This window comes from Hippopotamus amphibius, chromosome 3 (genome assembly GCF_030028045.1).
Source record: "Hippopotamus amphibius kiboko isolate mHipAmp2 chromosome 3, mHipAmp2.hap2, whole genome shotgun sequence".
NCBI classification, from domain to species: Eukaryota; Metazoa; Chordata; class Mammalia; order Artiodactyla; family Hippopotamidae; genus Hippopotamus; species Hippopotamus amphibius.
The window spans coordinates 177,588,481-177,614,759 of NC_080188.1; the positions used below are offsets into that span (position 1 = coordinate 177,588,481).

At 37.5% G+C, this 26,279-nt stretch overlaps 1 protein-coding gene across 5 annotated transcripts in view; it reads right to left on the minus strand.

Annotated features, from left to right (window-relative positions):
• DNM3 (dynamin 3) overlaps positions 1–26,279 on the minus strand; it is a 552,008-nt gene that overhangs the window by 321,568 nt on the left and 204,161 nt on the right. For 4 of the 5 annotated variants that reach the window (XM_057725664.1, XM_057725665.1, XM_057725667.1 and 1 more), the window contains exons 12-14: positions 22,385–22,455; positions 8,173–8,224; positions 7,316–7,345 (exon numbers count right to left, since the gene is read on the minus strand). In XM_057725664.1, the coding sequence (XP_057581647.1) occupies positions 7,316–7,345; positions 8,173–8,224; positions 22,385–22,455 (153 nt within the window). The remainder of the gene's footprint in view (positions 1–7,315; positions 7,346–8,172; positions 8,225–22,384; positions 22,456–26,279) is intronic. The other variant, XM_057725670.1, reaches the window with a different exon arrangement.

The following is a 26,279-nucleotide window of genomic DNA, read 5'->3' on the forward strand; positions in this document are numbered from 1 at the left end:
TGTTGATGGGAATGTAAATTGGTGTGGCCACCAATACTGGAAAACAGTATGGAGATTTTTCAAAAAACTAAAAAGAGAACTACCACATGACCCAGCAATTCCACTTCTGGGCATATATCTGAAAAAAACAAAAGCACTAATTTGAAAAGATACATGTACCCCAATGTTCATAGCAGCATTATTGACAACTGCCAAGATATGGAAGCAACCTAAGTGTCCATTAACCAATGAATGGATTAAGGAGATGTGGTATATTTATACAATGGAATACTACTCAGCTATAAAAAAGAATGAAATTTTGCCATTTGCAACAACATGGATGGACTTAGAGGGTATTTTGCTAAATGACATAAGTCAGACAGAGAAAAACTACTACTGCATGATATTCCTTACGTGTAGAATCTGAAAAATACAACAAACTAGTGAATATAACAAAAAAGAAACAGGCTCACAGATATAGAGAACAAACTAGTGGTTACCACTGAGGAGAGGGGCAATCTAGAGGTAGGGTATTAAGAGGTACAAACTATTATGTTTAAAATAAGCTACAAGAATATATTGTACAATACACAGACTATAGCCAATATTTTACAATAAATATAAATGGAGTACAACCTTTAAAAGTTGTGAATCACTATATTGTACACCTGTAACATATAATATTGTACAACTATATTTCAATTAAAAAATTAATCCATGAACCATTACAGAATATGCAGATTTCATTGTTGCTTTGTAACAGTCTTCCCACTTCCAAATGAGTAAAGGTTCAATTTGAAAATAAAAGCAATTATTTCACTATCTTTCTTGAAGACTAACAGAATAATACAAATATATAACAATAACAACAATAATAATAGGAAGTACTTTACATAGCACTTACTATCAGCCAGTCCCCATTCTAGGTACCTAACTTGTACTATCTCATTTAATACTTACAAAAACCTTATGAAGCAGTTCCAAGTCTTATCAGCTTATTATAAATTAGAAACCCGAGGAACAGAAAGGTTAAATCATTTGTTCCTTGTCACAGAGTGGCTTCACAATTCCAGCTCTAAAGAACCACTGCACTATATTACTTCTCAACTTTGTACAGTCAACAGAATTATTTTTAAAAAAGAAAGAGAAGGAGGAAGGAGATAGAGGATAAACTGTGAAAATTATTAAATTTAATCAATAAATGAATAAAGGGTTTTAATAATGAGGTATTAAAAATCTTATATCCCTTTAAGAAGACAAAATACACAAGAATCCTATTATCCAAATTAAATTGTTTTGAAGACAAACAATGCTCAACAAGTACCTGTAGCCATCATCTCTGATGTACTTCCTCCAGGGTCTATTCTCTCTTCTTCTTACAATAGCTTTGACTTCAAGTGGAGAGGAAACCACCCCCACTTCCAGTCCATGTGATCTGGCCTAAGCCAATCAGTACATCTCTTTCTCTGGCCACAGTGATTGGTTCAGGAATGAGCACATGATCCAAGCCTGTCCAATCAGAGTGAGCCTCAGGAGTTTTTCTGAGAATTCTGGGAGAAAGACTCATTTATTTCTGTGGGATTCAAACCAGGAAGGAAACTGCCTGGCTGCCATACTGCAATCCTTTGGGGTAGAAGAATGGAGCCAACAGCAAAGAAGCAAAACCAAAAAATGGGAAGAGTTTGTCTAGTTCATCATGGTTTATCAAATAAGTCCATCTTGATACTGTCTGAGCCATGGATTAAATAGTACTTAACTCTGTCTATGAAATGTTCAATCATGTAAACTAATTAATTCACTTTTTTCCAAGGTCATTTAAATTGAGTTCTCCTGAAATTTATATTTGAAAGAATCCTGATATAGATATTGGTACCAGGAAGTCACATGAGCATGGGAATTAAAAGTGACAGACCCTGAAAGGTGGAATTACCTGAGTGGACAAAGAAGGAGGGAGGGCTGTGAGGAGCCCTCTATTGTAGCCTAGGAAGTTGGCAATCTTTGTTATCCAGCTATAAAATAGCTGATTAAACTCTCACCTCTTTTAACAGTGGTCTCAAACTATTACTTACAGCAATTGATGGACTAGGGGACTTGGTAGGAAAATTTTAGAATATTGCAGTGTTTTGATTTTTTTTTAGACCTGTAGGGAGTTCTAAGGAAAAGAGAGTACTGTCTACTGAAACTAGCTTTCAGAAAGGAGAGAGGGAAGAGACCCTATGTTGATAAGAAAGGTCTTTTAACCTTACAGCCTACAATTCAAGAAGGTTAAGAATCCAGTTAACTGGAGACTTGTAGGTTTGGGAAAGCCAAATTTCATACTCAATTCCAAAGTTAGAACAACAGAGGGAACATTGGAGGGAAACAAAACCAACAATAAGCCCAGTACTAGGAGGTACCCTGATCACCCAGAACTAGGAGGTATTCTGCAAGCATCTGCTCTGCTCACTGCCAAAGGAGAAGGTCTTCCTAGTTACACAACTGCAGTTGGATACAGTCTGGGCCAAGGATATCAGCTGTGCCTTCCTGCTCTAGGTTTTTACAGCTAAAGGAATGGATTATCAGTCACGTAAAAGCCACATCAATCCTCCTGGCCTCAATATATCCTGGCCTTTAACACATTCAACTCCAAAAAATTTCATCCCTATTTCTCTTTACTATCCAGACCCACTGAAGACAATGTTCCACAAATACCTGTAGCTATCATTTGTCATTCCCCTCCTCCAATGTCTATTTCTTCTTAGTCCAATAACATCTATGACTTTAAGGCAGCATTCTCTTCCCTCTTAAACCTTGAGATACAATATCCCACTCACTGACTTCAACCTCCAACCCTACCATCTTTTCCCCTTAATCCTGGTATACATTTTCTCTAATTTCAGAAAACCCCAGTTCCCTAGTTTACCCATTTCCTTCCCATTTTCAGTCAACATCATCTTTTGTCTTTTCTTTTTTATAGGCCCAATCTCAGATTATATTTTCCTGTTTCCTTTGCAGTTAGATGAGGCCATGACTGAGTTCTGGTCAATGGAATAGAAATGTAAAAGATGTGTGCCACTTCCAGGCTGGTCCTTACAAACCTCCCTCACTCAGGCTTCTTTCTTTCCCATCTGTTGGAAGAATGAAGAGAATTCGAAAGTCCATGACTGACCACGTGAAGCAGGGTTGCCTCACCCCAGCCCCATCTAGATGACTTTGATTGAATTCCTGCAAGGTGAATTAAACTGTTATTATATTAAGTTACTAAAATTCTGGGGTTGTTTGTCACTTGGCTAACCTCTCCTGACTAATGTGACGAGTACTTTAGGCAAAACCATTCATATTATACAATCCTTTATTTCAACCTGTCTTTCTTCAAAACTTTAATTCATCTGCTCTCTTGACCTTACATGCTGCCTCTCTGGAAAAACCTCAGCTCAGGGTGTTAATTCCATTGTCTGCTTTCTCAGCTTTGTTCTACCTTCCAGCTGTGGAGTAGAAAAGCAATTCACAAGACTAAGAGGACTGGTACTACTTCGGGCGGTGCAGGCAACACACAGGACCTCCTACCAGTCCACCCATTTGACAACTTCTTCAGTGTTTCTTGAGCTCTTGGAAATATCTATTACTACTTGACCACTCCCTCTCTGAAACATTCTCTTCCCTGAGCTCTCATTCTACTACTCTCCAAGTTTTCCTACCTCTCTTATCACTTCTTAGACTCCTTTTCAGTTCCTCATTCTGTCTCCATCCTTCTTTCTCATTTATCCTTTAAATCCCACATTTCCTTCTATGCGCTTATCCTCTGCAGATGATCTCATCTATTCCCATGGCTTCAACTACCATGTGCACCTTGACAACTGTAAAACTTATATCTCCAGTCTAGACAAGTCTTGAACCTCAAACTCTACTGACATCTCCAATAGGCACAAAAAATGTATCTGAAACTGAAATCACCACTTCTTCTCCCACCTCCACTGAAATCTGCTCCTCTTTTACCTGTACTCTCTTTGTAAGTAGGCCTCCTTAGCCATAGCCTGGGAGAATGACAACACCCCCGCCCCCACCCACACAACTATTTATAACTCTTTCCATCCTTTAAATATATTTTTGAATCTATTCTCCTCCTAGATACCTCCTGCTACTGACATTTGTATTTTCTTACCTGAATTATTTCAAAAATGTCTTCACCAATTTCCATATATCTAGTTTTATTCTTCCAAATCATTTCATATGTCTAATATGCAGATCTTCCCAACATATAAATCAGATGATATCCCTTCACTAATGGAAATCTTCCAGTGGTTCCCTACTTTTGGAATAAATAGTTCTCTGTCTCTTCTGAAGTCTAGACACTTTTATCCAACATCCCACTGGATATTTTTACTTTAATCTTCCACAGGGTCTACACTCAACATGTCTACACTTCCTCACTATGTTTCGTTCTCCATGAAAAGCACCACCATCTCATCTGTGCCTAAATCAGATGTCTGGACAGCACTGCTGACAATACCCAGCCCTCCCCTCAACATCTAATTCATCACAAATCCTTTAGATTCTTCCTACTTAATATCTCCTGAATTCATCAGCTTCTCTTCAAATCTAGTCGAGAGAGCTTAGCTAGCCCAAAGCATCATAATCTTTTGTCTGCAACAGCCTCCTAACTAGTCTACTTTTTCTAATCTTGTCCTCCCTTCAAAATCTTTCTCCACACTATGGGCAGAATGAACTTTATAAAGTATTATTATGATTTCACTTAAAATGTTACAATGACACTCCATGGCTTTCACCATCACACACACACACACAAATACCTTTAATGGAGCTTACTATCCTAGTGAAAGAAAACAAAAAATAATAAATAAACAAGATAATAATGACAAGATTTGGGGGAGGAAAAGTGACTTTCGATTCAACAGTCAGGGCTAGCCTCTTACTGATGTTTCCGTGAACCCTGAAGTATCAGAAGGAGATAACCTTGAAAAAGGGGACAGACTTCAATTACTTACCATCATCCCCACTGGGATGTGAGCTCCCTGACAGCAGGGTCCTTGATTTATTCATCATTCTAACATCTACCACAGTTTTTGACACTCACGGGTTTCAAATACACATGTGACGAGTGAAGGCATAAATGAAGTTTACGTTGAAATTTCTGGGCAGAGCAACTTTAGGCTAATGGTGTGCTCAAATTTTTTTTTCATACATTTGCTGACACCAGTTTGTAAACTTCTAAGCAGACAAATTTCTAGGCAGATGAAAGCAAATGGGGCTTTAGACTTTAAGAAGGAATTGTTCTTTCTTTAAATTCTTCTAAAATATTTCAGAACAGATTCTGCACAGCCATCTCCTATAATCAGGAGCTCTAAGAGGCTATCAGAATGGATGAAGCATTTCCTAGGATAGTGCAGAGTATTTTAGCCCCGCCAACCCTAAAAGCTGACATCAATTAGCAGGCTGGTCTCCAAGGCTCCCTGGCTTTGGGCTTCTTCATTTTTTCCTAATACAACCCAAATCAACCTCAGTATTCAGATTCATCGAGAAAGGAGTTTCAAGTTGTTATGGTTCATTTCTGCTAAGCAGAAAAAACAAAGGATCCTTTAAAATACATTGTATCATGTTTAATTATTGGATTTGGTTCTGAAAAATTAGATATTCAGGTTTATAACCTCTTACTTGCAAAGTTAAAAGTTAAAACAACAGCAGCAACAAATTTGGCAGCAAAACCTGGCTTGATGTGAAAATATTTATGTCTTTCATTTAATCTACTTAGTGTGATTATCATTTGTTTCACTGTAGAAATACGTGTTTAATTACAGGGTGCTGCCTCTGACCCTATAGGAATATTGGGTAATATATGATATATGCAATATTTTTCTAAAATCCAGAAAGGTCTGACCTTCAGGGTACATCTGGCCCCTGAGGTTTTGGATAAGGGATCTGTATTCTATTATAACACTCACCCCAATTCTATTTTCTTGAGGTATAAAACTACCATAATGTATGGGCTTTGAAGTACTCAGTGAAAGTAAAGGCACAGAAACACAATTAGCATGATTTTAGCATTTGGAAGCAATATAATTGAAAATTGTTCTGGGTTTCCATTCAGATCTAATTTAAAGAATGAATTTATGCCACTATACTATTGCTTTTCCAATAAGTATAAACTTCTATGAGCTAGAGCTCTGACCATGAGGAAAGTTTTATAGATAAATCCATTACACCACACCCAGGCTTAATCTGGGCATTGTAATCTACAGAATAATTGCCACAGTTTCTAATTTTCCCAAATGTTTCATTGTTCCCATTTAATAACTTTTATAATTTTCTTATACTTCATATTTTTTTTCTCCCCAAAGTTTCAAGAAGTAGCACCTACCTACCTTCTACTCTTTACAGGGCACGTATCTGGTACCCAGCTGCAAACCTCATTATGTAGGTTATTTCTGATTCTTACAATCACCGAGCAGAGATATTTTCTATTCTTCCCATCACACAATTGGGCAAACTTGGATTCCATTTGCCCAAGGCCACATGGCTGCTAAGTGACAGAGGAGAATTTGAACCCAGGAATATCTAGCTCCAAAGTTTGTTTCTTCTAAAACATCCCGAGGAAAATAATTGATCCATCCTCCAATCTAATTCTCAAGTTGTGCATAGCTAGAAGAAAGACTTTAGGGCTGCCTCACCCATGGTAGAAATGCGTAAAATTGCTTTTTCTTTTAATGCCTATGCTAGTAATTTGACAGTATCTTTATACTTCCATTAAGTGAAGATATAGCATTGGGTTTTAAAAGCTTCAATTCTAAAACCATATAAAATGTCAATCGATATAATTTTGCTTTTGTTTTATTATTTTTTAAAAAATAGGTACAAATAATTGGTATTAGATAGGCTTATCAACAGATATATCAAAATCAGGTGTTTAATTTCACCCACCTTTTAGAAGTATCATCTACATTTATTGGAAATATTATCATACAAGGGGAAGAGAAAGGCTCACACCTTATAACAACATAGCATAAAAGGACAGAGATGAAGGTCATTAATGATTTTAATTATTTTAAGGCCCATTAAAATTAGAGAAATATCAAAGCACCCACAGTGTTAAACATTTATTATTATAGCATTTTAGAATTTACTAGTTCATACCTTTCAATCACAGCAAGTTATTAGCAGTGAAGGGATGAACCCTCTTAAGAGGATTTTTATTTCAATGATAGGGTGTTATGGACAAGACAATCTAAGTTTAAAAAAATTAGTAGCAAGCGCTAGTTGAGTTAATCAGTTAAAGACAAACTGTGCCCTTGGGAAGCTAAATGAAAAAGCAACAGTAAAGCTTACAGAACTTAGCTCGTACAATTTGCCTTGAAGGCGGAAGATTGGTTCCCTGAAATAGCAAAGAATTATATGCTTTAGTTCAGAAAAAAGTTTTTAAAATAAAGTCTGTTATTACCTCTTCTCCTTTCAAAACAATGGAAAAAATTTTAGAGCAGAGGTTTCAATTTGTTCAATAATTGTACCTCTGAATTTTAAAAAAACTATAAAATCATCATTGTTTTGACTTGAAAAGAAATAACAATGCAAATATTCATTATCACATAAAACATAAAAGAAACAGCAAACTGTCAGAGTTAATGCAATCTCTGCAGAGCACTATTAGTCAGAGACAGCTGGTCAGCCCAAAACACAAAAACTCAAAAGATCAGATCTTCTTCGGAATTAACATCTTCATTAACCAACAGGATTTGGTGTGGCAGAGATTAAATCTCAGATCCAACAACTGCCTTCTTTATGAGCTGTCCCTTCACTGTTACCAAGCTGTGCAAATGTGTGAACTAGTCAGCAGCACCAGAAAGCTCATGCAACTACTCACCATATTTTAACCTTGAACTGACTCACAGATTCAATGTTAAATCAAATTTAGGGGTAATGTAAGCAAGCAAAGTAGGACACAAGGAGTCAAATTTGAAAAGCAGAGCAAACAGCAGAAAAGTTATTTAAAATAAATCAATAGGGTTAACTGCATAAAATAGCAAAAAAAAAAGAAAAAAAATGCAATTCACTCCAAAAACGTTAAAAGCAAAAACAAAACAAAAAACTGCATTTCCAGCAAAATTTGCACATGATTAATTTGCATTTAAAAAAAGTCAATCAAGCAATTTAGTTCCAATTCTTTGGGGCATGCATGCACTAATTTTTTTAAACAATTCCTACCTGATTTCCAATTGTGTTTTTCTTGTGAACCTGACTGCTCCTCTGCTGAGCACTGAGAAAAGCAAAGGAGAGCAGCACTGAAGAAAATCATAAGATTTGTTTTCTGAGCAAGTAACAGATACTAAAATAAATACAGGCATTAAAAATATACCAACAACTGAGGCAGAGCTAATATAAAAAATCCAGGTCAGTTTACTTCTGGAAGCAAAACCAACTCAGTGGAACTCCTAGAACCAATTAGTAATCAGGAATCAAAAATAATACACCATAAGAAGAAAAGCTGTATTGCTATATTAGTAACAATAAGTCAATGTAAGTATTTGTGATGTCCCACTGGTATACAAGACTGTTGTACTGAAAACTGATAGCACTTTTTGAATATATGCCATGTTGTAAGTGCTTTACAGATATTAGTGATTTTATTTTAATTTTAACCCTGTGAGGTAGTTACTATCAGTCTTTTCATTCTACATATGGAGAGACTGAGTCACTGAGAAGCTAAGTGGCTTTCCCAAAGTTACTCAGCTAACGAGTGCTGGTACGAGGTAGTCTAATTCCAGATCCCAAACTCATGATATCATCTAATCTCAATGCTTTGAATTCCAGTATATTCTGACAACTCCCATAGCGCATCTTCAGCTTGGACCCATCTCACCAATTCTAGACTCATATATGTTTTCAACTCAACATTTCCACTTGGATCTCTAACGGGCATCTCAAACTTAATCTGTGAAAACTGAACTTGTGATGTCCTCCCTAAATCCTGTTCTACCCACATTCTCCCCCTTCTTAATTAATGGCAATTCCATATTTCCAAGTGCTTAAGCCAAAGTACTTGGTTCCTCTTTCTCTTACTTCCACATCAAATCATCAGGAAATGCTATTGACCCTCTTCCCAAAATGTATTTAAAAGTCAACATCTTTTTATTCCATTGCTACCACCTTGTTCCAAGCCACCATTATCTCTTACTGGTATTGCTGCAATCACTTACTCTTTGGTCTCTACTTACGCACTTGTCCCCCTAATGTCTGTTCTCAACACAGAAGCCAAGTGATCCTTTTAAAAGGGAGTTCCTGTCTTTCTTCTGCTCAAAACCCTCTACTGCTATGCAACACAATTACACTCAGGGTAAAAGTCAAAATTCTTACAATGGTCCTCAAGGCCCTTAACCCCCACTCTCCACCTCTTCAACTCATCTCCTTCTACTCTCCACCTCTTTCATTAGAGAGGTCCAGCCATACTGACCTCCTTTTTTTTTTTTTTTGACCCCACCAGGCACACACCCACCTCAAAGCCTTTATACTAGCTGCTCCATCAGCCTAAAAAATAAACTTCCCCCATATATCTGCATGACTCCCAACATCATGTCCTTCAAGTCTTTGTTCAAATTTATCTTCTCAGTGAGACCTACCATGACCACCCTATTCAAAACTGAATCCCTCCCTTCCTCCAGGATTCTCATCCCCTTTAAACTGTTCTATTTTTCTCTATGGCATTTTTCACCTTCAAACATACTATATACTCTACTGATTTTTTTGTGTTTATTATCTGCCTCCCTCCATTAGAATGAAAGCTCCTTGTGAACAGGTGTTTTTGCCCGTTCCATTTACTGCTATAACCTCAGTGCCTAGAAACTACCTGGCACATAGTTGGCTTCAACAAATATCTGTTGAATGAGAAATCCAAGGAGTCTGATACCATTACAACATGAGCACCGAGGGATAAGAGCCAGATATGACCCCAGATTAACCCCAGAACTCTCACAATTAAGCACTATGTTACTCTCTCTCTCAAAAGAATGAAGGCTTTCTTTCGGTGAGTCCGTGAGTAAACACATACCAATATGAGAAAATACAACTCATTTTCGGTATTCTGAGAAGACTAGCAACACCGAACTCTCTAACTGGTTGTTTAGTTGTTTATAGGAGCTATTTGGGAGATCAATGAAATAGTCTAAAACAGAGAAAAGATAGGTTAAGGTCATCAATCAACTCTTTTAAAGTAGTGGGATATTATATTATACTTCAGTAGCACATCAGAAATCAACACCACATTTAGAACAGTTGCTCAAAATGGCAATCTTTTATACTCTCCCATGATGTATTTAAGCTGCTTCCTGTCAAACTTATAGAAAAACTATATACTACCTTCTACTGAGGATGGGGAAGATGTGGGTGCTGAAAGGCCACACTGTATTTGATTACTAAAGATATTTTGTGTGTATCTTTTTTTTCAATTTACTGATGTCAAAGTTTAGCTTTTCTTCTTTCCTCAGCTCCTCTTATTTTTCTAGTTTTTAGTTAAATGCTTAATTCCCTTAATTACTATGAAATTCACATCTCTCCAACCTTTTCCCTATAATCCAAATCTACATTATTCAGATTTTTGTGGTGAGATTGTGAACGGGGTGAAGGTTGTGTCTGTGGCCAGGGCTCTGATGCGCCCACACTGCCCTCTGGCTGCCCACCATGCCCTGATGCACGAAGTGTGTCTAAAGTACTACTCTTCCTGGGGCTTCAGATCCCATGCTTGCTTTCTCCAGGCTCTCCTCTCTTCTAGGAAGAAATGGAAAAACTACTACTATAATGCGATCATGCCTTCTTCATGGATATGACTATCTCTCCCAAGCATCATACTTGTGTTTTAGAGGTTTGTTTGTTTGCTTTTTAAGAGGAACTATTTTAAAATAAATCACTGACTAGTAGTAATAATTTCGAACTATGGCAGACTTACAGGTGTTTATTTTGGATAAGGTGAACTATTGGGGACCTTCGAATTATGTATAGGTCCCCTTAAAATCATATAAGAGAAAAGAAGCTGAATATAAAGCAAAAAACACAGAGATTGTTGATGACTCCTTGTGCTACTTCAGGCAAAGAGTATGACCTAAACAGACCTTAGCTTTTTGTCTTTCTTGGCTGTAAAGTGTGTGTGTGTGTGTGTGTGTGTGTGTGTGTGTGTGTCTGTGTCTGTGTGTCTGTGTGTTAAGAGACAGAGACACAGAGACAAGCAGTGGGGGACTGTACTAGCCGTTTCTTAAGTTTCTTTTAGATCCAAGACTCCTTGAGATGCAAAGTTACTCTCAGATGCTTATGAAATCCACTAGGTGAAGAGACTTTCCACTGATATATAATTTTCATCTACTAGATAATGCATATTTAAGATCTACCACTTGTAAGAATATGCAGGGGACAAATAGATTTATTTTATAAGGCAATCTCAAATATTAGTGTTAGAACAAATACTAAATTACCTTTAATTTTCATCTGAAAAATAATCTTTTTTGCACCAACTGGCTCCATAAACCAAAGAAACTGCTGTTAATGACTTAATTAGGTACTTTAAGTTACGCCACAAGTAACAATAAAAATCAGTTGCCTAGTTAGAAAACATCCTTTATTATAATTCTTAGGAATGCGATGATAACTGAACTGAAAGTATTTCAAAATATTTATTTAAAAATGTGTTCACAGAAAACCATGTAAGGACTTGCAAGTTAGTCTGAGTCCTTGGACACATTCTTGGTAATAGGTCCTTAACTGGTTATATCTGCAATACTGTACAACACATTTATATATAATGTTTTAATTTGACATGTCAAAAATTTTAGGGCACCAACTATCTGAAAGGCACTCTGTGGAACATATAAACATGAATAAGGTATGGTTCTTGTAATAAGAGCCTACGATTTATCTAGCGGGGTAGTGACATACATACACAAAACACAAATAACAAAGGAATAAGCTCTAAAAGAATAAATATGTGAGGCTGTAACAGAAAGCCAAAAAAAACTGCTTCTGTTTCAAATGTGGGATATAATTACTCCCATATCTTATTATCTGTGTGTTATTAATCATATAAAATTCCTACTACACACAAGTCACTGTGGAAGACTTCGCCAGAACATTAAAACACATAAAACCAAATTAGGTTAATTGGTCCAATGCTCTGAGACATAATGATTTTGAAAGTATATAACAAGAGGTTTAAATTTTTATAAAAATAAGAGCACACTGAAAGTCAAAGAAAAATAATTCATGTTACCTCTTAGTTCAAAATTTTTTTGCATATTTATTTCTATCCATCTCCATGTGCATATGCAATAATATGATGTAATAACATAAGAATGTACCAAGGGGTATGTGTGACCATTTATCAAATAAATCCTATACATAGTAATTGCTCTGAGATTTTCATAGAAAACTTAAAGTAAAATTTTAATAGAGGAAGAAAATCAACTGCATTCCAAGAGAATAGAGTAGTATAAGCAGGAGGTAGAAGGCCAGGAGGTAGAAAGATGGGGCATGTAGGAAAGTTGTGGAATAAATGGCCTTAAAAGCAACTTAGTATAATACTCTATGTTAGGGCCAGTTATGGAGAATTTGGTCGTTATACTGAAGGCAGCAGAAAGAATTCAAAGATTCTGAGCCAGAAAATGGCATGATCAAAGAAGTGTTTTATTAAATATTACCTCCCTGAAATAGGCAGTATCGACTCTGAACCAGGGAAGACAGGAAGCAGCCAGGCTTGACCCCCTCCCTCTGACTACTGGAGTCCTGCCCAGCCTTCAAAATCAAAGCAAGTACCATTTCTGGATTATGCCTTCTCGGAAACCTCCAGTTATCTCTCCTTCCCATGAACTCCACAAGCTCTTGGTCTGTGCCTGTATTCTATAAACAGGATTGTGTTATAGGCAAGCCACTAACTCCCCTCCAACAAGGTCTGCTTCTTGATGGCCAATGGTGTGTTTGCATTAGTCAGCACCTCTACCTCTCTCGCCACTGACATTACCTCGCAGTGCTTAGGGTAGTTTCTTAAGAAATATTTATAGAATTGTATTTTGATACCAGGGTTGTTTACAACCACATTCTTAATGTCTATCTGCGATAGTAAATTTAAATAATTTGAAATACGAGGGTGAGTCAACAATTATCCGCACTCTGGCTGTAGAATTTATTTTAATTAACTTTTAGAAAAGACAAATACATCATTTTTTGACATAATCTCCTTGCTTTTCAATACACTTTGTCCATCTGTCAACAAGCTTTTGTATTCCGTCATTAAAAAATGTTTTAGGCTGAGCTGCAAGCCACGAATGCACCGCTGTCTTTACTTCTTCATCAGAAGTGAATCTTTGTCCACAAAGGGCTGTTTCAGGGGACCAAACAGGTGAAAGTCCGATGGAGCAAGATCAGGACTATAGCGAGGATGCTTTAAGACCTCAAAACAAAGTTTTTGAAGACTATCAACAGTGTGGGCAGAAGCGTGCAGATGTGCATTGAAATGCAAGATCACAACGCCCTTGGATAGCAGTCCTCTGCATTTAATCTGAAGTTTCGGCTTCAGCACAAACTTTTCAAAACCTAAGTATGTCATGGATTATTTCATAGGCAGAGCCATGGCTTATTTGCAAATGATTTGCCACATAATCCACTGTCACTCATCTACTCAATGTTGTCATCAGCCATGGATGTGGACAGGCGTCGGGCTCCTCCTTGATGGTTAACACTTGTGCGACCTTCCTCTAACTTCTCTATCCATTCATACACACTTCTTTGAGACAAAACACTTTCTCCATACTGTGCACAAAGTCTTCGATAAATAATGGCACCAGGTATACCCTCAGACCACAAAAAATGAACCACTGAGTGCTGCTCTTCTTTCGTGCAAATCACAAGTGGGGCATCCATTTTTGCTCATACTGCAGTTACAAATGAACTGATGTAACATATTCACACCTGCAAAGCAGTGACTGGGGAGATAGTAGCCTTAAACGGAAAGTGCTGATAAGACAGTGCAGTCAACAGAAGTTTTAATATAACTGGAGTGCAGATAATTTCTGACTCACCCTCATAAGTATGTGCTGCAGCACAAGTATGGTACATTTAGGAATCCAAAAGTGGCCAGTCTGGCTAGAACACAGTGAGGGGGTGGGATAGAGAGGAATAGTAACAATAGAATAGGCTGAAGAGGTAAGCAAAAGACTCAACCAGGCCTTGGGAACCACACTAGTGAGTCTACACTTTATTCTGAAAGTAATAGGAATTCCAGAAGGAATGAGAAAGAACATGACAAAGGCTAAGGAAACTGTTGTAGTAACCCAACCAAGAGAAGACTAACTTTAGTTAGTGGCAGCAATGATGATAGGAAGAAATAGACAAATTCCAAAAATATTATAAAGAGGTGGAATCATATGGACCTGGTGATGACAGAAGGAAACAAAGATGAGGGGAACAAGGGGTAAAGAATGACACTCACGTTTCTGGTTTGAGCAACTGGGAGTTACCACCTACAGAGAGTGGGAACAATGGAGGAGGCATGAATTATAAAATTGGATGATATGCTTAATTTGGTTTCCATTTGCATGGAATATCTTTTTCCATCCCCTCACTTTCAGTCTGTATGTGTTCCTAGGTCTGAAGTGGGTCTCTGGTAGACAGCATATATATGGGTCTTGTTTTTGTATCCATTCAGCCAGTCTGTGTCTTTTGGTTGGTGCATTTAGTCCATTTACACTCAAGGTAATTACCAGTATGTATGTTCCTATTACCATTTTCTTAATTGTTTTGTTTTTGTTTCTGTAGGTCCTTTTCTTCTCTTATGTTTCCCGCTTAGAGAAGTTCCTTTAGCATTTGTTGTAGGGCTGGTTTGGTGGTGCTGAATTCTCTTAGCTGTTGCTTGTCTGGAAAGCTTTTGATTTCTCTGTCGAATCTGAATGAGATCCTTGCTGGGTAGAGTATTCTTGGTTGTAGGTTCTTCCCCTTCATCACTTGAAATATATCATGCCACTCCCTTCTGGCTTGCAGGATTTCTGCTGAGAAATCAGCTGTTAACCTGATGGGAATTCCCTTGTATGTTATTTGTTGTTTTTCCCTTGTTGCTTTTAATAACTTTTCTCTGTCTTTAATTTTTGTCACATTGACTACTATATATCTTGGTGTGTTTCTCCTTGGATTTATCCTGCCTGGGACTCTCTGTGCTTCCTGCACTTGGGTAGCTATTTCCTTTCCCATATTAGGGAAGTTTTCAACTAGAATCTCTTCCAGTATTTTCTCAGGTCCTTTCTCTCTCTCTTCTCCTTCTGGGACCCCTATAACGCGAATGTTGGTGTGTTTAACATTGTCCCAGAGGTCTCTTAGGCTGTCTTCAGTTCTTTTCATTCTTTTTTCTTTATTCTTTTCTGCATCAGTGATTATCACCATTCTGTCTTCCAGGTCACTTATTCGTCCTTCTGCCTCAGTTAATCTGCTATTGGTTCCTTCTAGTGTATTTTTCATTTCACCGATTGTGTTGCATATCTCTGTTTGTTTGTTCTTTAATCCTTCTAGGTCTTTGGTAAACTTTTCTTGCAACTTTTCAATCTTTGCATCCAATCTTTTTTCAAAGTCCTGGATCATCTTTACCATCATTATTCTGAATTCTTTTTCCAGAAGAGTGCCTATCTCTGCTTCATTTAGTTGTTTTTCTGGTGTTTTATCTTGTCCCTTCACCTGGTACAAAGTCTTTTGCCTTTTCATTTTCTCTGTCCTTCTGTGGCTGGGATTTTCAGTTCCACAAGATGAAATCCTGCTGATACTGCTTGATTCTGCTGTCTGTCCTCTTGTGGAGGAAGCTGGCTAGGAGGCTCCAGGGTGCTTCCTGATGGGAGGGACTGATGGTGGGTTGGGCGGGGTGGGTGGAGCTCAGTAAAACTTGAATCCGATTTGGTGGGTGGAGCTCAGTGACACTTTAATCTGCTTGTCTGCCAATGGGTGGGGCTGTGTTCCCACCCTCGTGGTCATTTGGCCTGAGGTGACCCAGCACTGGAGCTTACAGGCTCTTTGGTGGAGCTAATAGTGGACTCTGGAAGGGCTCACACCAATGAGCACTTCTCAGAACCCCTGCTGCCAGTGCCCCTGTCTCCTTGGTGAGCCACAGCTGCCCCCCACCTCTGCAGGCAACCCTCCAACACCAGCAGGTAAGTCTGGTTCAGTCTCCCATGGGGTCACTGCTCCTTCCCCCTGGGTCCTGGTGAGCACACTTCTTTGTGTGCCCTCCAAGAGTGGAGTCTCTGTTTCCCCCAGTCCTGTGGAGGTCCTGCAATCAAATCCTGATGGCTTTCAAAGTCTGATTCTCTGGGGATTCCTCCTCCCGTTGCTGGACCCCCAGGTTAGGAAGCCTGACGTGGGGCTCAGAACCCTCAGGACTTCTGTGGTATAACTGTTCTCCAGCTTGTGAGTCACCCACCCAGCATTTATGGGATTTGATTTTAACGCGATTGCGCCCCTCTTACTGTCTCATTGCGGCTTCTCCTTTGTCTCTGGGTGTGGGGTGGTTTTTTTTTGGTGAGTTCCAGTGTCTTTCTGTCGATGGTTGTTCAGCAGTTAGTTGTAATTCCGGTGCTCTTGCAAGAGGGAGTGAGTGCACGTCCTCCTACTCCGCCATCTTGATTCTTCACCTGATATGCTTAATTTGGGAATATTCGGTTGAGGTTTCCCCAGGATTTACAAGTAGAGATGCCCAGTATGTAGCTGAATATGGTAACAGTCCAAGAAAAACTTCTGGAATGGAGATCTAGGCTTACAGGCATCAGATAAAGTTGGTAATTGAAACCACTGCAGTGGGTAACATAGGATAGGGATAGTGCAGTGAGTGAGAAAAGAAAAGGGTCTACAGAAGAATACTGATAAAAAGGAGTTCTTAAGCCATGATCAGAGGATAAAGAGCTCCAAAATAAAAATGAGGAGTGGCTAGAGCAGGAAGAGGAAAGCCAGAAGACAATGGAGGTCTTTTCAGCAAAGGGATAGGTCTCTTTAACAAGGAGTGGTTAATGGTGTCCAACGAAGGACTCAGAGTTGTCCATGGGATTAACTGCCTGCTTCTGGCCAAAAGCAATCTCAGTAGAGTGGTGCGGCAGAAACAAGACTACAGTGAGCCGAAAAGTGAAAGAGAAGTGAGAAAGAAGAAAGGGGAGTACCGACTCTAAGTCAAGGCAAAGAGGGCTAAAATGAATCAAGAAAATGGAGTCCCTCAGAGATGCAGATTCCATGGCAAATGTCAGAGTGTACCTCTCCCTCTACTACTATGCTTAGTTTGTAGAGGAGACTTGGAATTAAAAGAAACGTCAGTTGTACTATGTTGGAGAAATTACTAGCAAAATGGCAACATACAGACTAATGCAGTAGAAGGGAAAAGTCCATCCTTTATACTTTAGTGACAGAGCATTTAAAAAGCTGATTGCATATTTCTGAGCCCTGGGGTTTGTTTAGAAGCAGCTAACAGAGTTACCTCTTTTTTCTCTTCTTGTAGCCACCACTGTAGGTTACCACCAAGCTGTCAATAAAGTATGGCCCACTAAAGGACCCAGAGCAATCAGCTGGATTCACCATATTCTAGAACTGTGCTGTCCAATACAGTAGCTGGTAGCCAGATGTGGCTATTTAAATTAAAATTTTCATTAATTAAAATTTAATTTTCTTCTCATTTCTTCTGTTTTACTAGTCACATTTCAGCTACTCAATAGTCACATGTAGCTAGTGGATACTGTACTGGACAGCATAGGTTATAAAATATTCCCATCATCTCAGAAAGTTCTATTAGACAGCACTGCTCTGGAGTAAAGAATCTCTTTTAGAATGTTCTTTTATATTACCCCAAAAAGATTATAAACAGTTGCTGAGAGTCCCAAGAGTGCAATTTATCACATGTAGCCTTGGCTCCATCCAATCAGATTGAAGCCAAAGGGAGAGGAAAACTACATGATGTCAACTGCCCCTGCAGGATCTTTAGTGATGTCTCAGGCTAATTATTATGCAAGAAAACCCTACAGAATGTGGGGGCCTATAAAAGAAAGATGATTGATCTCCTAAGACTCATTTTCAGGATGAAGATAAAGTTCAAAATAACAGATTTGAGAATGAAAGAGAAAAGTGGAAGTCCACTCATTTTAAAAATACTGCTTGAAACATTGGAATTTATATCTTACTTAAATAGATGATACTAATGATATCCTTGCAAGTTGCCCAATCCTATATGTCTACCTGATAACAGTCCCAGTAAGCAACCAAGCATTTAATTCCTAAATTGGCAAATAAGGCTCTTGCTATAATCTAATACCCAAGTTTTAATTCTACACGAGAGAGAGCATTCTCATGTAAGAATACGAAGTAGAGATACCATTACAATGGAATATGATTTTGTATTAGGGACACATAAAAAAGAATGTAAAGGTAAAGAACAAGATTATTTTGGAATTTGGCACCAAGGTTCACATATACTGCCTTTAGCAAAATGGTAACAGAGGCATTCCAGAGGATCAGGAAAGAGATACAATGAATGTTACCACCCATAGAATTTTCATGGTGCTCCCATAACAAGAAATGAAATCTGCACACTATCATTTCAACTGTGAGAAAACAGGTGGGAGACCTACTCGGCAGATTGAAAAACAGACCTCAGTCAGCTGCTTGTGACATAGAGATATTATTCTAACAGTCTGTATCTGGAGTCCATTTTTCTTAAACCACTGGACTGCATAAATCTTAGTAACTCAGAAGGCAAATTGTGCCCATGAAAATGGAGAAGAGCACAAGAATTTGAAAGTTCACTCCCCAAGGTATTTAGCTAACAAGCTTTCCTTTCTATTCAGACAACAGGATTACTGAGAAAGAGAGGAAGTGAATGAAGGAATAATTAATTGGAATAGCTTGTTTTCTTAAATAACAAAAACTAATTACGTTAAGAAAAACAGAATATAGGGGTTTTTTTTTTCAACATGGAAGAATGACAAATTAAAATTCTTAAGTCATGAGGAAAGTTGTCATTTCCTTCTGGAATACTAAACTTTTAGGTTCAGAAACTATATTAAATTGAAAACTCAAGCCTTCAGAAATCAGGAAATTCCAAAGCAAGTCTACAGCAGTGCTCACTTGGACACATTATACATAGTACATATTTTACAGTCCATGTTTAACAAATAGCTGGGAGATGGAAAAAAAAAAAGTTCCACATATTCAACATGGCAGAATAGATTCTATAGCAGAAAGAAGAATTTTGAGATGTTCTGAACACTACTCTGAGACTTCATTTTCCATTAACCTAATTTTAGCAATTTATTTTCCTTTTTGGGGTAATTTTTAGAACAAAAAGTCATCCCAGTTGAAAAAAAAATGACGTGTAAAATACTCTGTACATCACCATCCTATAAATCTGAGGAGGTGGTCCCCCTCTTTTGGCAAATCTCTAAAAATCTTATGGAACTAATGCTTATTTTCCTCAACTCCAGACTTTAATTTTCTGTCTTCAGAACTTAAAAATACTTACATAATTGTCTTCAAATATGGCTTGACTTTTCTTCCTTGATGGAAACAGCATTCCTGCCAACTTCAAAATTTATAGCTACAACCATATTTTTTTAATTTTTAAAAGCACAGAAAATACCACAACTCCTCAAAGTGTTTTGAAATGAACATTTCTTCATCGTCATAATTATCCCATGTCACACTGAAATGTACTCCAACTCAGCATACAAACAGAAAGAACATTTTCCTCTGAGTCTCAGTGAAAAATATTACATGTGGAGATAACATTAGCAACTAAAAAATCTTTCAGTGGCAATCACACTCCAGTCATTTAAAGTGTCCTAATGAAGTAAAATGGTGCATCTTGTAGAATCAAATTCTCCCATGTGTCTGTGTCTGTGTGTTGTGTGTATGTGTGTGTGAGAGAGGGAGAGAGAGAGTGTGTACATATGGTACTTTCTCACTTTTACAGACTGCACCACAGTTTTCAAAAGCACTTTCAAGTAACTTCATTAATTTGATCTTCTGACAATCCTGAAAAGTATACAAGACAGGGATTTTTTATTATTCCACTTGATAGAGCAATAAATTGAGATACAGAGAGGCTAAGTGACTTGCCGAAACTCAAACCTCAACAGAGGCAAACCTGGAAAAAAGAATTCAGACTGACTCCCAGACCAGCCCTTCAAAAGGAAATTTAGGTGCGCAGTCTAAACTAGATGAGAAATGTTCAAACTTGCTGGGTTTCTAAAGTGGTTTGAACAATGCTTCTTTTTTAGTTCCCTAACATCGTAAAGGTTCATAATCTATCTCTCTGCTGCAAAAATGGGACTGTCACCTGGATTACAGAGAGACTGTACCAAAAGGCTGTGCTTAAAGTATTTTCATCTGCAAAATTACATGCCTTTGAAAACCTAGTCAATATAATACTTTAGTTCAACAGCTTCTAAGGTATAAAATATTAAAATTTACTGGAGAACATAAACTCTGGATGATTTATCTTTAAAAATAAGCAAAAGGGTAATCTAGGGGAAAAATGTTTCAAGGAGAGTATAGGGGTTAAATTTAAATTATAATGCTGGTTACAAAACATGTTCAAAACCTGAATCTTTCCAAACTCATTATGTTTTTTTTCCTGTGTTTCCTCCTTCAATTGGGATACCACAACAGGACAGTGCTGCAATATCCTTTTCACTTTTAAGTTATGGTGTCAAGTTTATATCTACATATGCTACATTTTTATGAGTCGAACTGGCATTTGTAACCAATAAAAACCAACATGAAAGGCAGCACTCCTGGTTATTTCAAATGACTCAAGGATTTCTTTTTCTTTTAAATTCCTCAAAGAAGCAAGTAAATTAAATGGAGAATGTCAGTTAAAATTTTTACATGCCTTTCTCTATACTTTTCAATTATTAGGCAAGCTCCTACAAGACAGTTTTATCTTTTTCTTTTCTTTTTTTTTTTCCCCATAGCAACTAGAGTAGAGCTTGGCGCAGGCCACAAGGATTTCACTGACTACACAGAAAACCAGGTAGAAATTCTCAGGTCCACCTTTCCAGGCCCCGGGACACGAAGGCGCATCAGAGTCTAGGTTTCTTCCCACTGGTGATTTTGCAGAAGGAAATGAGCAGTACAGATGGTGAGAATTATGGGGGCTAGAAGACAGGCGAGCAGGTCTGTGTGAAATGTCTGGAGTAAATGCCTATCTAGAAGTTGGAGTGGGCAGTGTGGCTAAAAAAGACAACTGTCTAAAGGAACATATTAATCATTATGTTCTAACAATTTTACACATAAGTCATAGACAGAAAATAATTCAAAAAAACTAATGTACCAAAAACAAAACAAAAAGTAGTGTACCATACAACGATAATAACTGCTGGATGCAAAATGTATGTACACTATTGGTTAGGCCATGTTTAGAATGAGAATTTTCTGTTGAATAATTGGGGCTTTCCTCTCTAAAACATGCCTATAAATTCCTTAAGCCACTGTTTAGTTTAGATCACATGATCTAAATATTTGTTTCTTCCAAGTCAAAATGTAAGTCAGTCTAGTTTTACATTTTCTTGTGTATTATTTTTTATTTGTCCCTACTTTTGAATATATAGTACAAGTAACACTACATAGGCCTCTTTATTTTTTATATAAAATAAACTATATTTTATATACTTGAAGTTGGAACTACTTATAGGCCACAAGTATATTTTAGAGTTAGAATCAAAATTATTTAAAAGTAATAAAAAACTGATTCCACTAAAGGGCAGGAAAAAAATGGTAAATTCAGGGTCTTGAAAATATCACACAGTAAATAACCAACCTTGAATAATTAAGCATAAAGGTTACCTGACAATATCTGTGAATATAGCAATAGAATATTAGAATATAAGAGAATACATGTATGATAGAATAGCAACATATAGACAAGCTTATACAAAGTATATATACTTCATAGAAAAGAGAATGTTCATCCAAAAAGATTACATCTAAATTCACAAAGGACAGTTTTAAAGAAAAAATAGGCCTCTATAGTTCGATTTAGGGATGCCCAAATAGCATGTATTCTGTGATCTGTGCTTGATATTTCAAATTTATGTGAGAAATTGTTACCAAACTTATTTTAAATGTGCATCTGTTACTGCTTATCTGTGGGAGCTCAAGTACAAACTGCAGCTCATCACCCAAAAACAAGGAGTATCTGAGCTACACATGATTTCACATCCTGTACAACAAAGAAGCCAACTCCTTTATCCAGAGAACATGGCCCCCATCGCCATGAGGTTCAGACCTCCTCAGTAGGCGAACTCAGAGGAGTTAATCCTGACACTGAATGTACTCTCAAAAGATGCTGGGGTTGCTGTAGAAATTCACAATGTGTATTTGAGACAAACCAGCAGGAGGAATGCATGTGACAATCAAGGATTTCACGTACTTTGCGAAGCCAATGAAATCTTCGTGGTTGGTGTTGATGTAGGAGACTTGGATGTCGATCAACAGCAGGACCTATAAGTCAAAGAGAATCACTTCAGTGAAAACCCACGTTAAATATTCTCAAACACTAAATTTGGTAACAGCCTACAAATTATTTATCTTTATTTAATTTTAAAAAGGATGCTTCAGTTAGAATGAAAAGTTGCATTAACTGTTTTCATTAGACTCTCATAACTTTTACTCTAAACTCAGAAATGAAAAGTCTATGTGAAAAGTCTGAGTCCTACATGAAGACAACCTCATTATAGTTTATGGGCATGTACTCTTTGCCAACTTGATACATAACCTAGAATTATTCTATTCCTCTAAAATGTAGGTATAAAATTCAAAAGGACACGTATAAAAAGACAAGTGGCAAGAAGGCCATGGAAGAGCTGTGCAGAGCTCCCTGCTGCCATAGACACCATATATTAGCCACAAAATAGCAATATCTTCTCTTGTTTTTCCTCTCCTCTTCTATCTCTTTAAGCTCCCTCTAGGCAAGTAGAAGTATCTCATCAACCAACTCAAAAAGGCAATCTACAAATAAATAGAAAGCCTCCTTGAGATCAATAGGCTTCACTAAAGGTGACATCTGAATGCATCAAAGCACTGGGGTGGTAACAGTTCACTGGCATAGTCTATATAATGCTCCCCAGTAGATGCCTCCTCAGGAAAGCTTTCCCTGATCCTCACCCCACACCCTCACCCAAGACCAAGTTGGATCATGCTATTACTCTCATATAGTCTATGTCATGATTATATTTTTATGTTACACCCTGTGTTTTTCTTTGTGGTGTTTACCACAAATGTAATTACTTATTTGTATTATATTTTGTTTGATGTTTTGCTTCCCTGCAACAGTGTAAGCTCCATGGAAGCAGAGATTATATTTATCTTGTTCACCACTTTATCCCCAGGACCTAGCATGATACACATAAATATTTGTGGCTGTAAATTCTATAACTATCTACCAGCCTTGAAGAATATTTTGTTTTAAAGAGAGCAATATATTCCCATATAATTAGTACATGTATTATTATTTCTCACTCATTACCCAATGCTATGGTCTCTGAGGCTTTGTTTTTGTGGCTAATCTTAGTTGATCATCTGACCAAATCTTGCTGTGAGCCCCAAGGTGGCCTACCAAAAAAAGAGTAAATGAATCACCCCAAACCCATCCCCACTACCAAACATAAAGTCAATGCCTAGGCACTATTGGGTCAACAATATCATACTTGTATGAAAAATGTTCATATCATCAGATATAGTTTTGTTTCTCCTCTTAATGAAGAAAACTGAAGAGTTAGGAGTGATCATTATTAGATTATCTGTGGCATTGCCACTATTCTTCCTATAATAAAGCCAGATTTTATTAAATTTTATACCCCAAATCCATTTGGCTAGGAGTTTGGATCAATAAACCACAATATTTAAGCACAAATAAACAGTTGCCACCTAAACAGCAAAATATCTACATAATTCTCAACATTGCCATAGGTTGTCATGAATATGTTGGACATTCACACACATTAACTTGGACTGCAATAAAGGGGAAAAATGACAACTATGGCTAGGGGAAAAATAACAACTATGGCTGTTTTCATACATATTCCTGGAAACTGGGAGTCTGCGTTCATCCTAGGAAAAGAGCCAGGTTGCATGTGGGGGATGAAAAGGAAAATAGTACATTTTTTTCTCTTTTTTTCACTGTCTCAGAGTTTCTCACTGCCTTTCTCACCCACAGTTACTGAATATTTAGTTGAAGAAAAGTAAAGCTACCCCTGGTAGCAGTAATCACCCACAAAACCAACCATTTCAACATGCAATTACATGTATGGAAGCACCTGGAATAACAGTAGGCACACATCGAAGTTCAAAAAAACCTTTGTTTTAGAAAAAAGTTCAGACAGATTTATGGTTTTTCATATTTTTAATTCCAAAGAATTCCATAAAAAAGTTTCCAGGCATAGGTTGGTAATAATTCCATTAAAAAAAAAAAAACTGCAAGAATACCTCAAAGTAGTTCTGGTACAGAGGTCTAAGGAAATGGGTCACTCTCTGACCAGCTACTTCAGAAATACCATATGGCCTAAAGCAGCACGGAGTTCAGAATTCAGATGTGAAATCTGTGCAAACTGACATGTTCACTTTACCAAAAACATGCATGTTTTTATTATGCCACACAGGTCCATATTAGCGGTGGCAAGTACCAGCTTCTTCAGGCAGTTGATTAACTGTCAGACCAGGCCAACTGAGATGGTCACTTAGGAGAGAGGTGCTGGCTCCCTCTGTTAACTCCCACTTGGGGAATGAATGAATTCACTGCATCAGAGGTAGTCTGTCAGAGGTAGAAGACAGTCTCCTTTGAAATCAGAAAAGACAATTCTTTCTCATGTCTGCTATGTGTCATAGCTCTTTAGGAATAACAACAAAAACAACTAAAATTAATGAAGAACTAAGAACTATGTTTGGATTACTTCATTTAATCCTCACAAAATACCTATGAATTAACTACCATTATTATTCCACTTTCAGATGAGGAAACCGAAGTGTAAAGCTATTAAATAACTTATTCGTTTACACAGAAAGTAAGTGATAGAGCTTGGATTCGAACTCAGGCAGTCTGAACCCAGAGCCCACAATCTTAATCACAATAAGTTTGAGTATGTCATTTCAGTAAAACAAGAACTCTGAAACTTGAAACATGAAGAAGTTAAGTTGATTTAGATATGAACAGAAAGATAATTAAAATAATAATTGTACAACTTTTTCCTCAATGTTGTTTTCACAGAGGATCCCTAAGAGTTAAGCAGGATGTATTATCATTTGAATTTCATAGAATAAAGACACAAATTAAAACAGTTTTCTTATTTACTTCAGGTCAGGAGTACAGTTGATACCAAAACTTGTTTTCTTGGTCCAGCAGTAGCCGTGACACTAGGTGTGTAGGGGAACTTCTGGTCTCAGGTTGTGTATTTCAACCCAGGCTTGATTTCACTGGCTTATGAGTTAACATTGATTTGTTTATCTCCACTAAGTCACAGAGCCTGTTTTCTCCACTTTTGGCTATTGTGACTACTCCCAGAGTGAGAAAGTTGCAAAATAAATGAAAACTATAAATAATTGCTAGTCTTTCAAAACACAATACAAAAAGTAGCAGCAATGAATCTCAAAGCTGGTGCAGAGAGCAGAAGGTTGTTACCAGAATCACTCACAAATAGCCCAGCCTGCTAGGCCTCCATCCTTCTGTCTCTTCACTTTCTCCTCCCATGCCCACCCCAACCCTACAATATCCTGACTCACGTTGCATGTGTCTCTCTCCCTCTGGTTTGTCTGTATCTCTCTCTTCTATTCTGCCTTCCTCCTTTCCCCGAGTTCTTTCTCTCCTCCTTTTCCCCATTCATTCTCTCCTCCTTTCCAAGTCACCCAAGAACCACAAAATCTTGGAATTCTAACTTATAGAAGACTTCAAAGATCATATAGACCAACATTTCAACACTGTACATGAGAAAACAACAATCCTGAAAAGCGATCTGCTCAAGAACATGCTGTTATTCTGTGGCAAACACATGGCTTGAGTTCAGTGTCCTCTCCATGCTGTCACACTCGCAGTTGTGTCCTGGAATTGAAGAGCATCCGAAAACCTTTGTGTTTCCCATTATAATGTTTTATAAGTAACTAAGAAAACATCCACCTAAATTTAAGAAACTTTTATTATTTTCATGTAATCCTTAAATTTTTTAAATGAATTATCCTCACTTGAAAATAATCTTTCATTCACAGAGCTAGCCAAGATTTGAAGACAATTTCAAAGTCACTCCTTACAAACCACATGTATTTACAAAGTAGTCAGA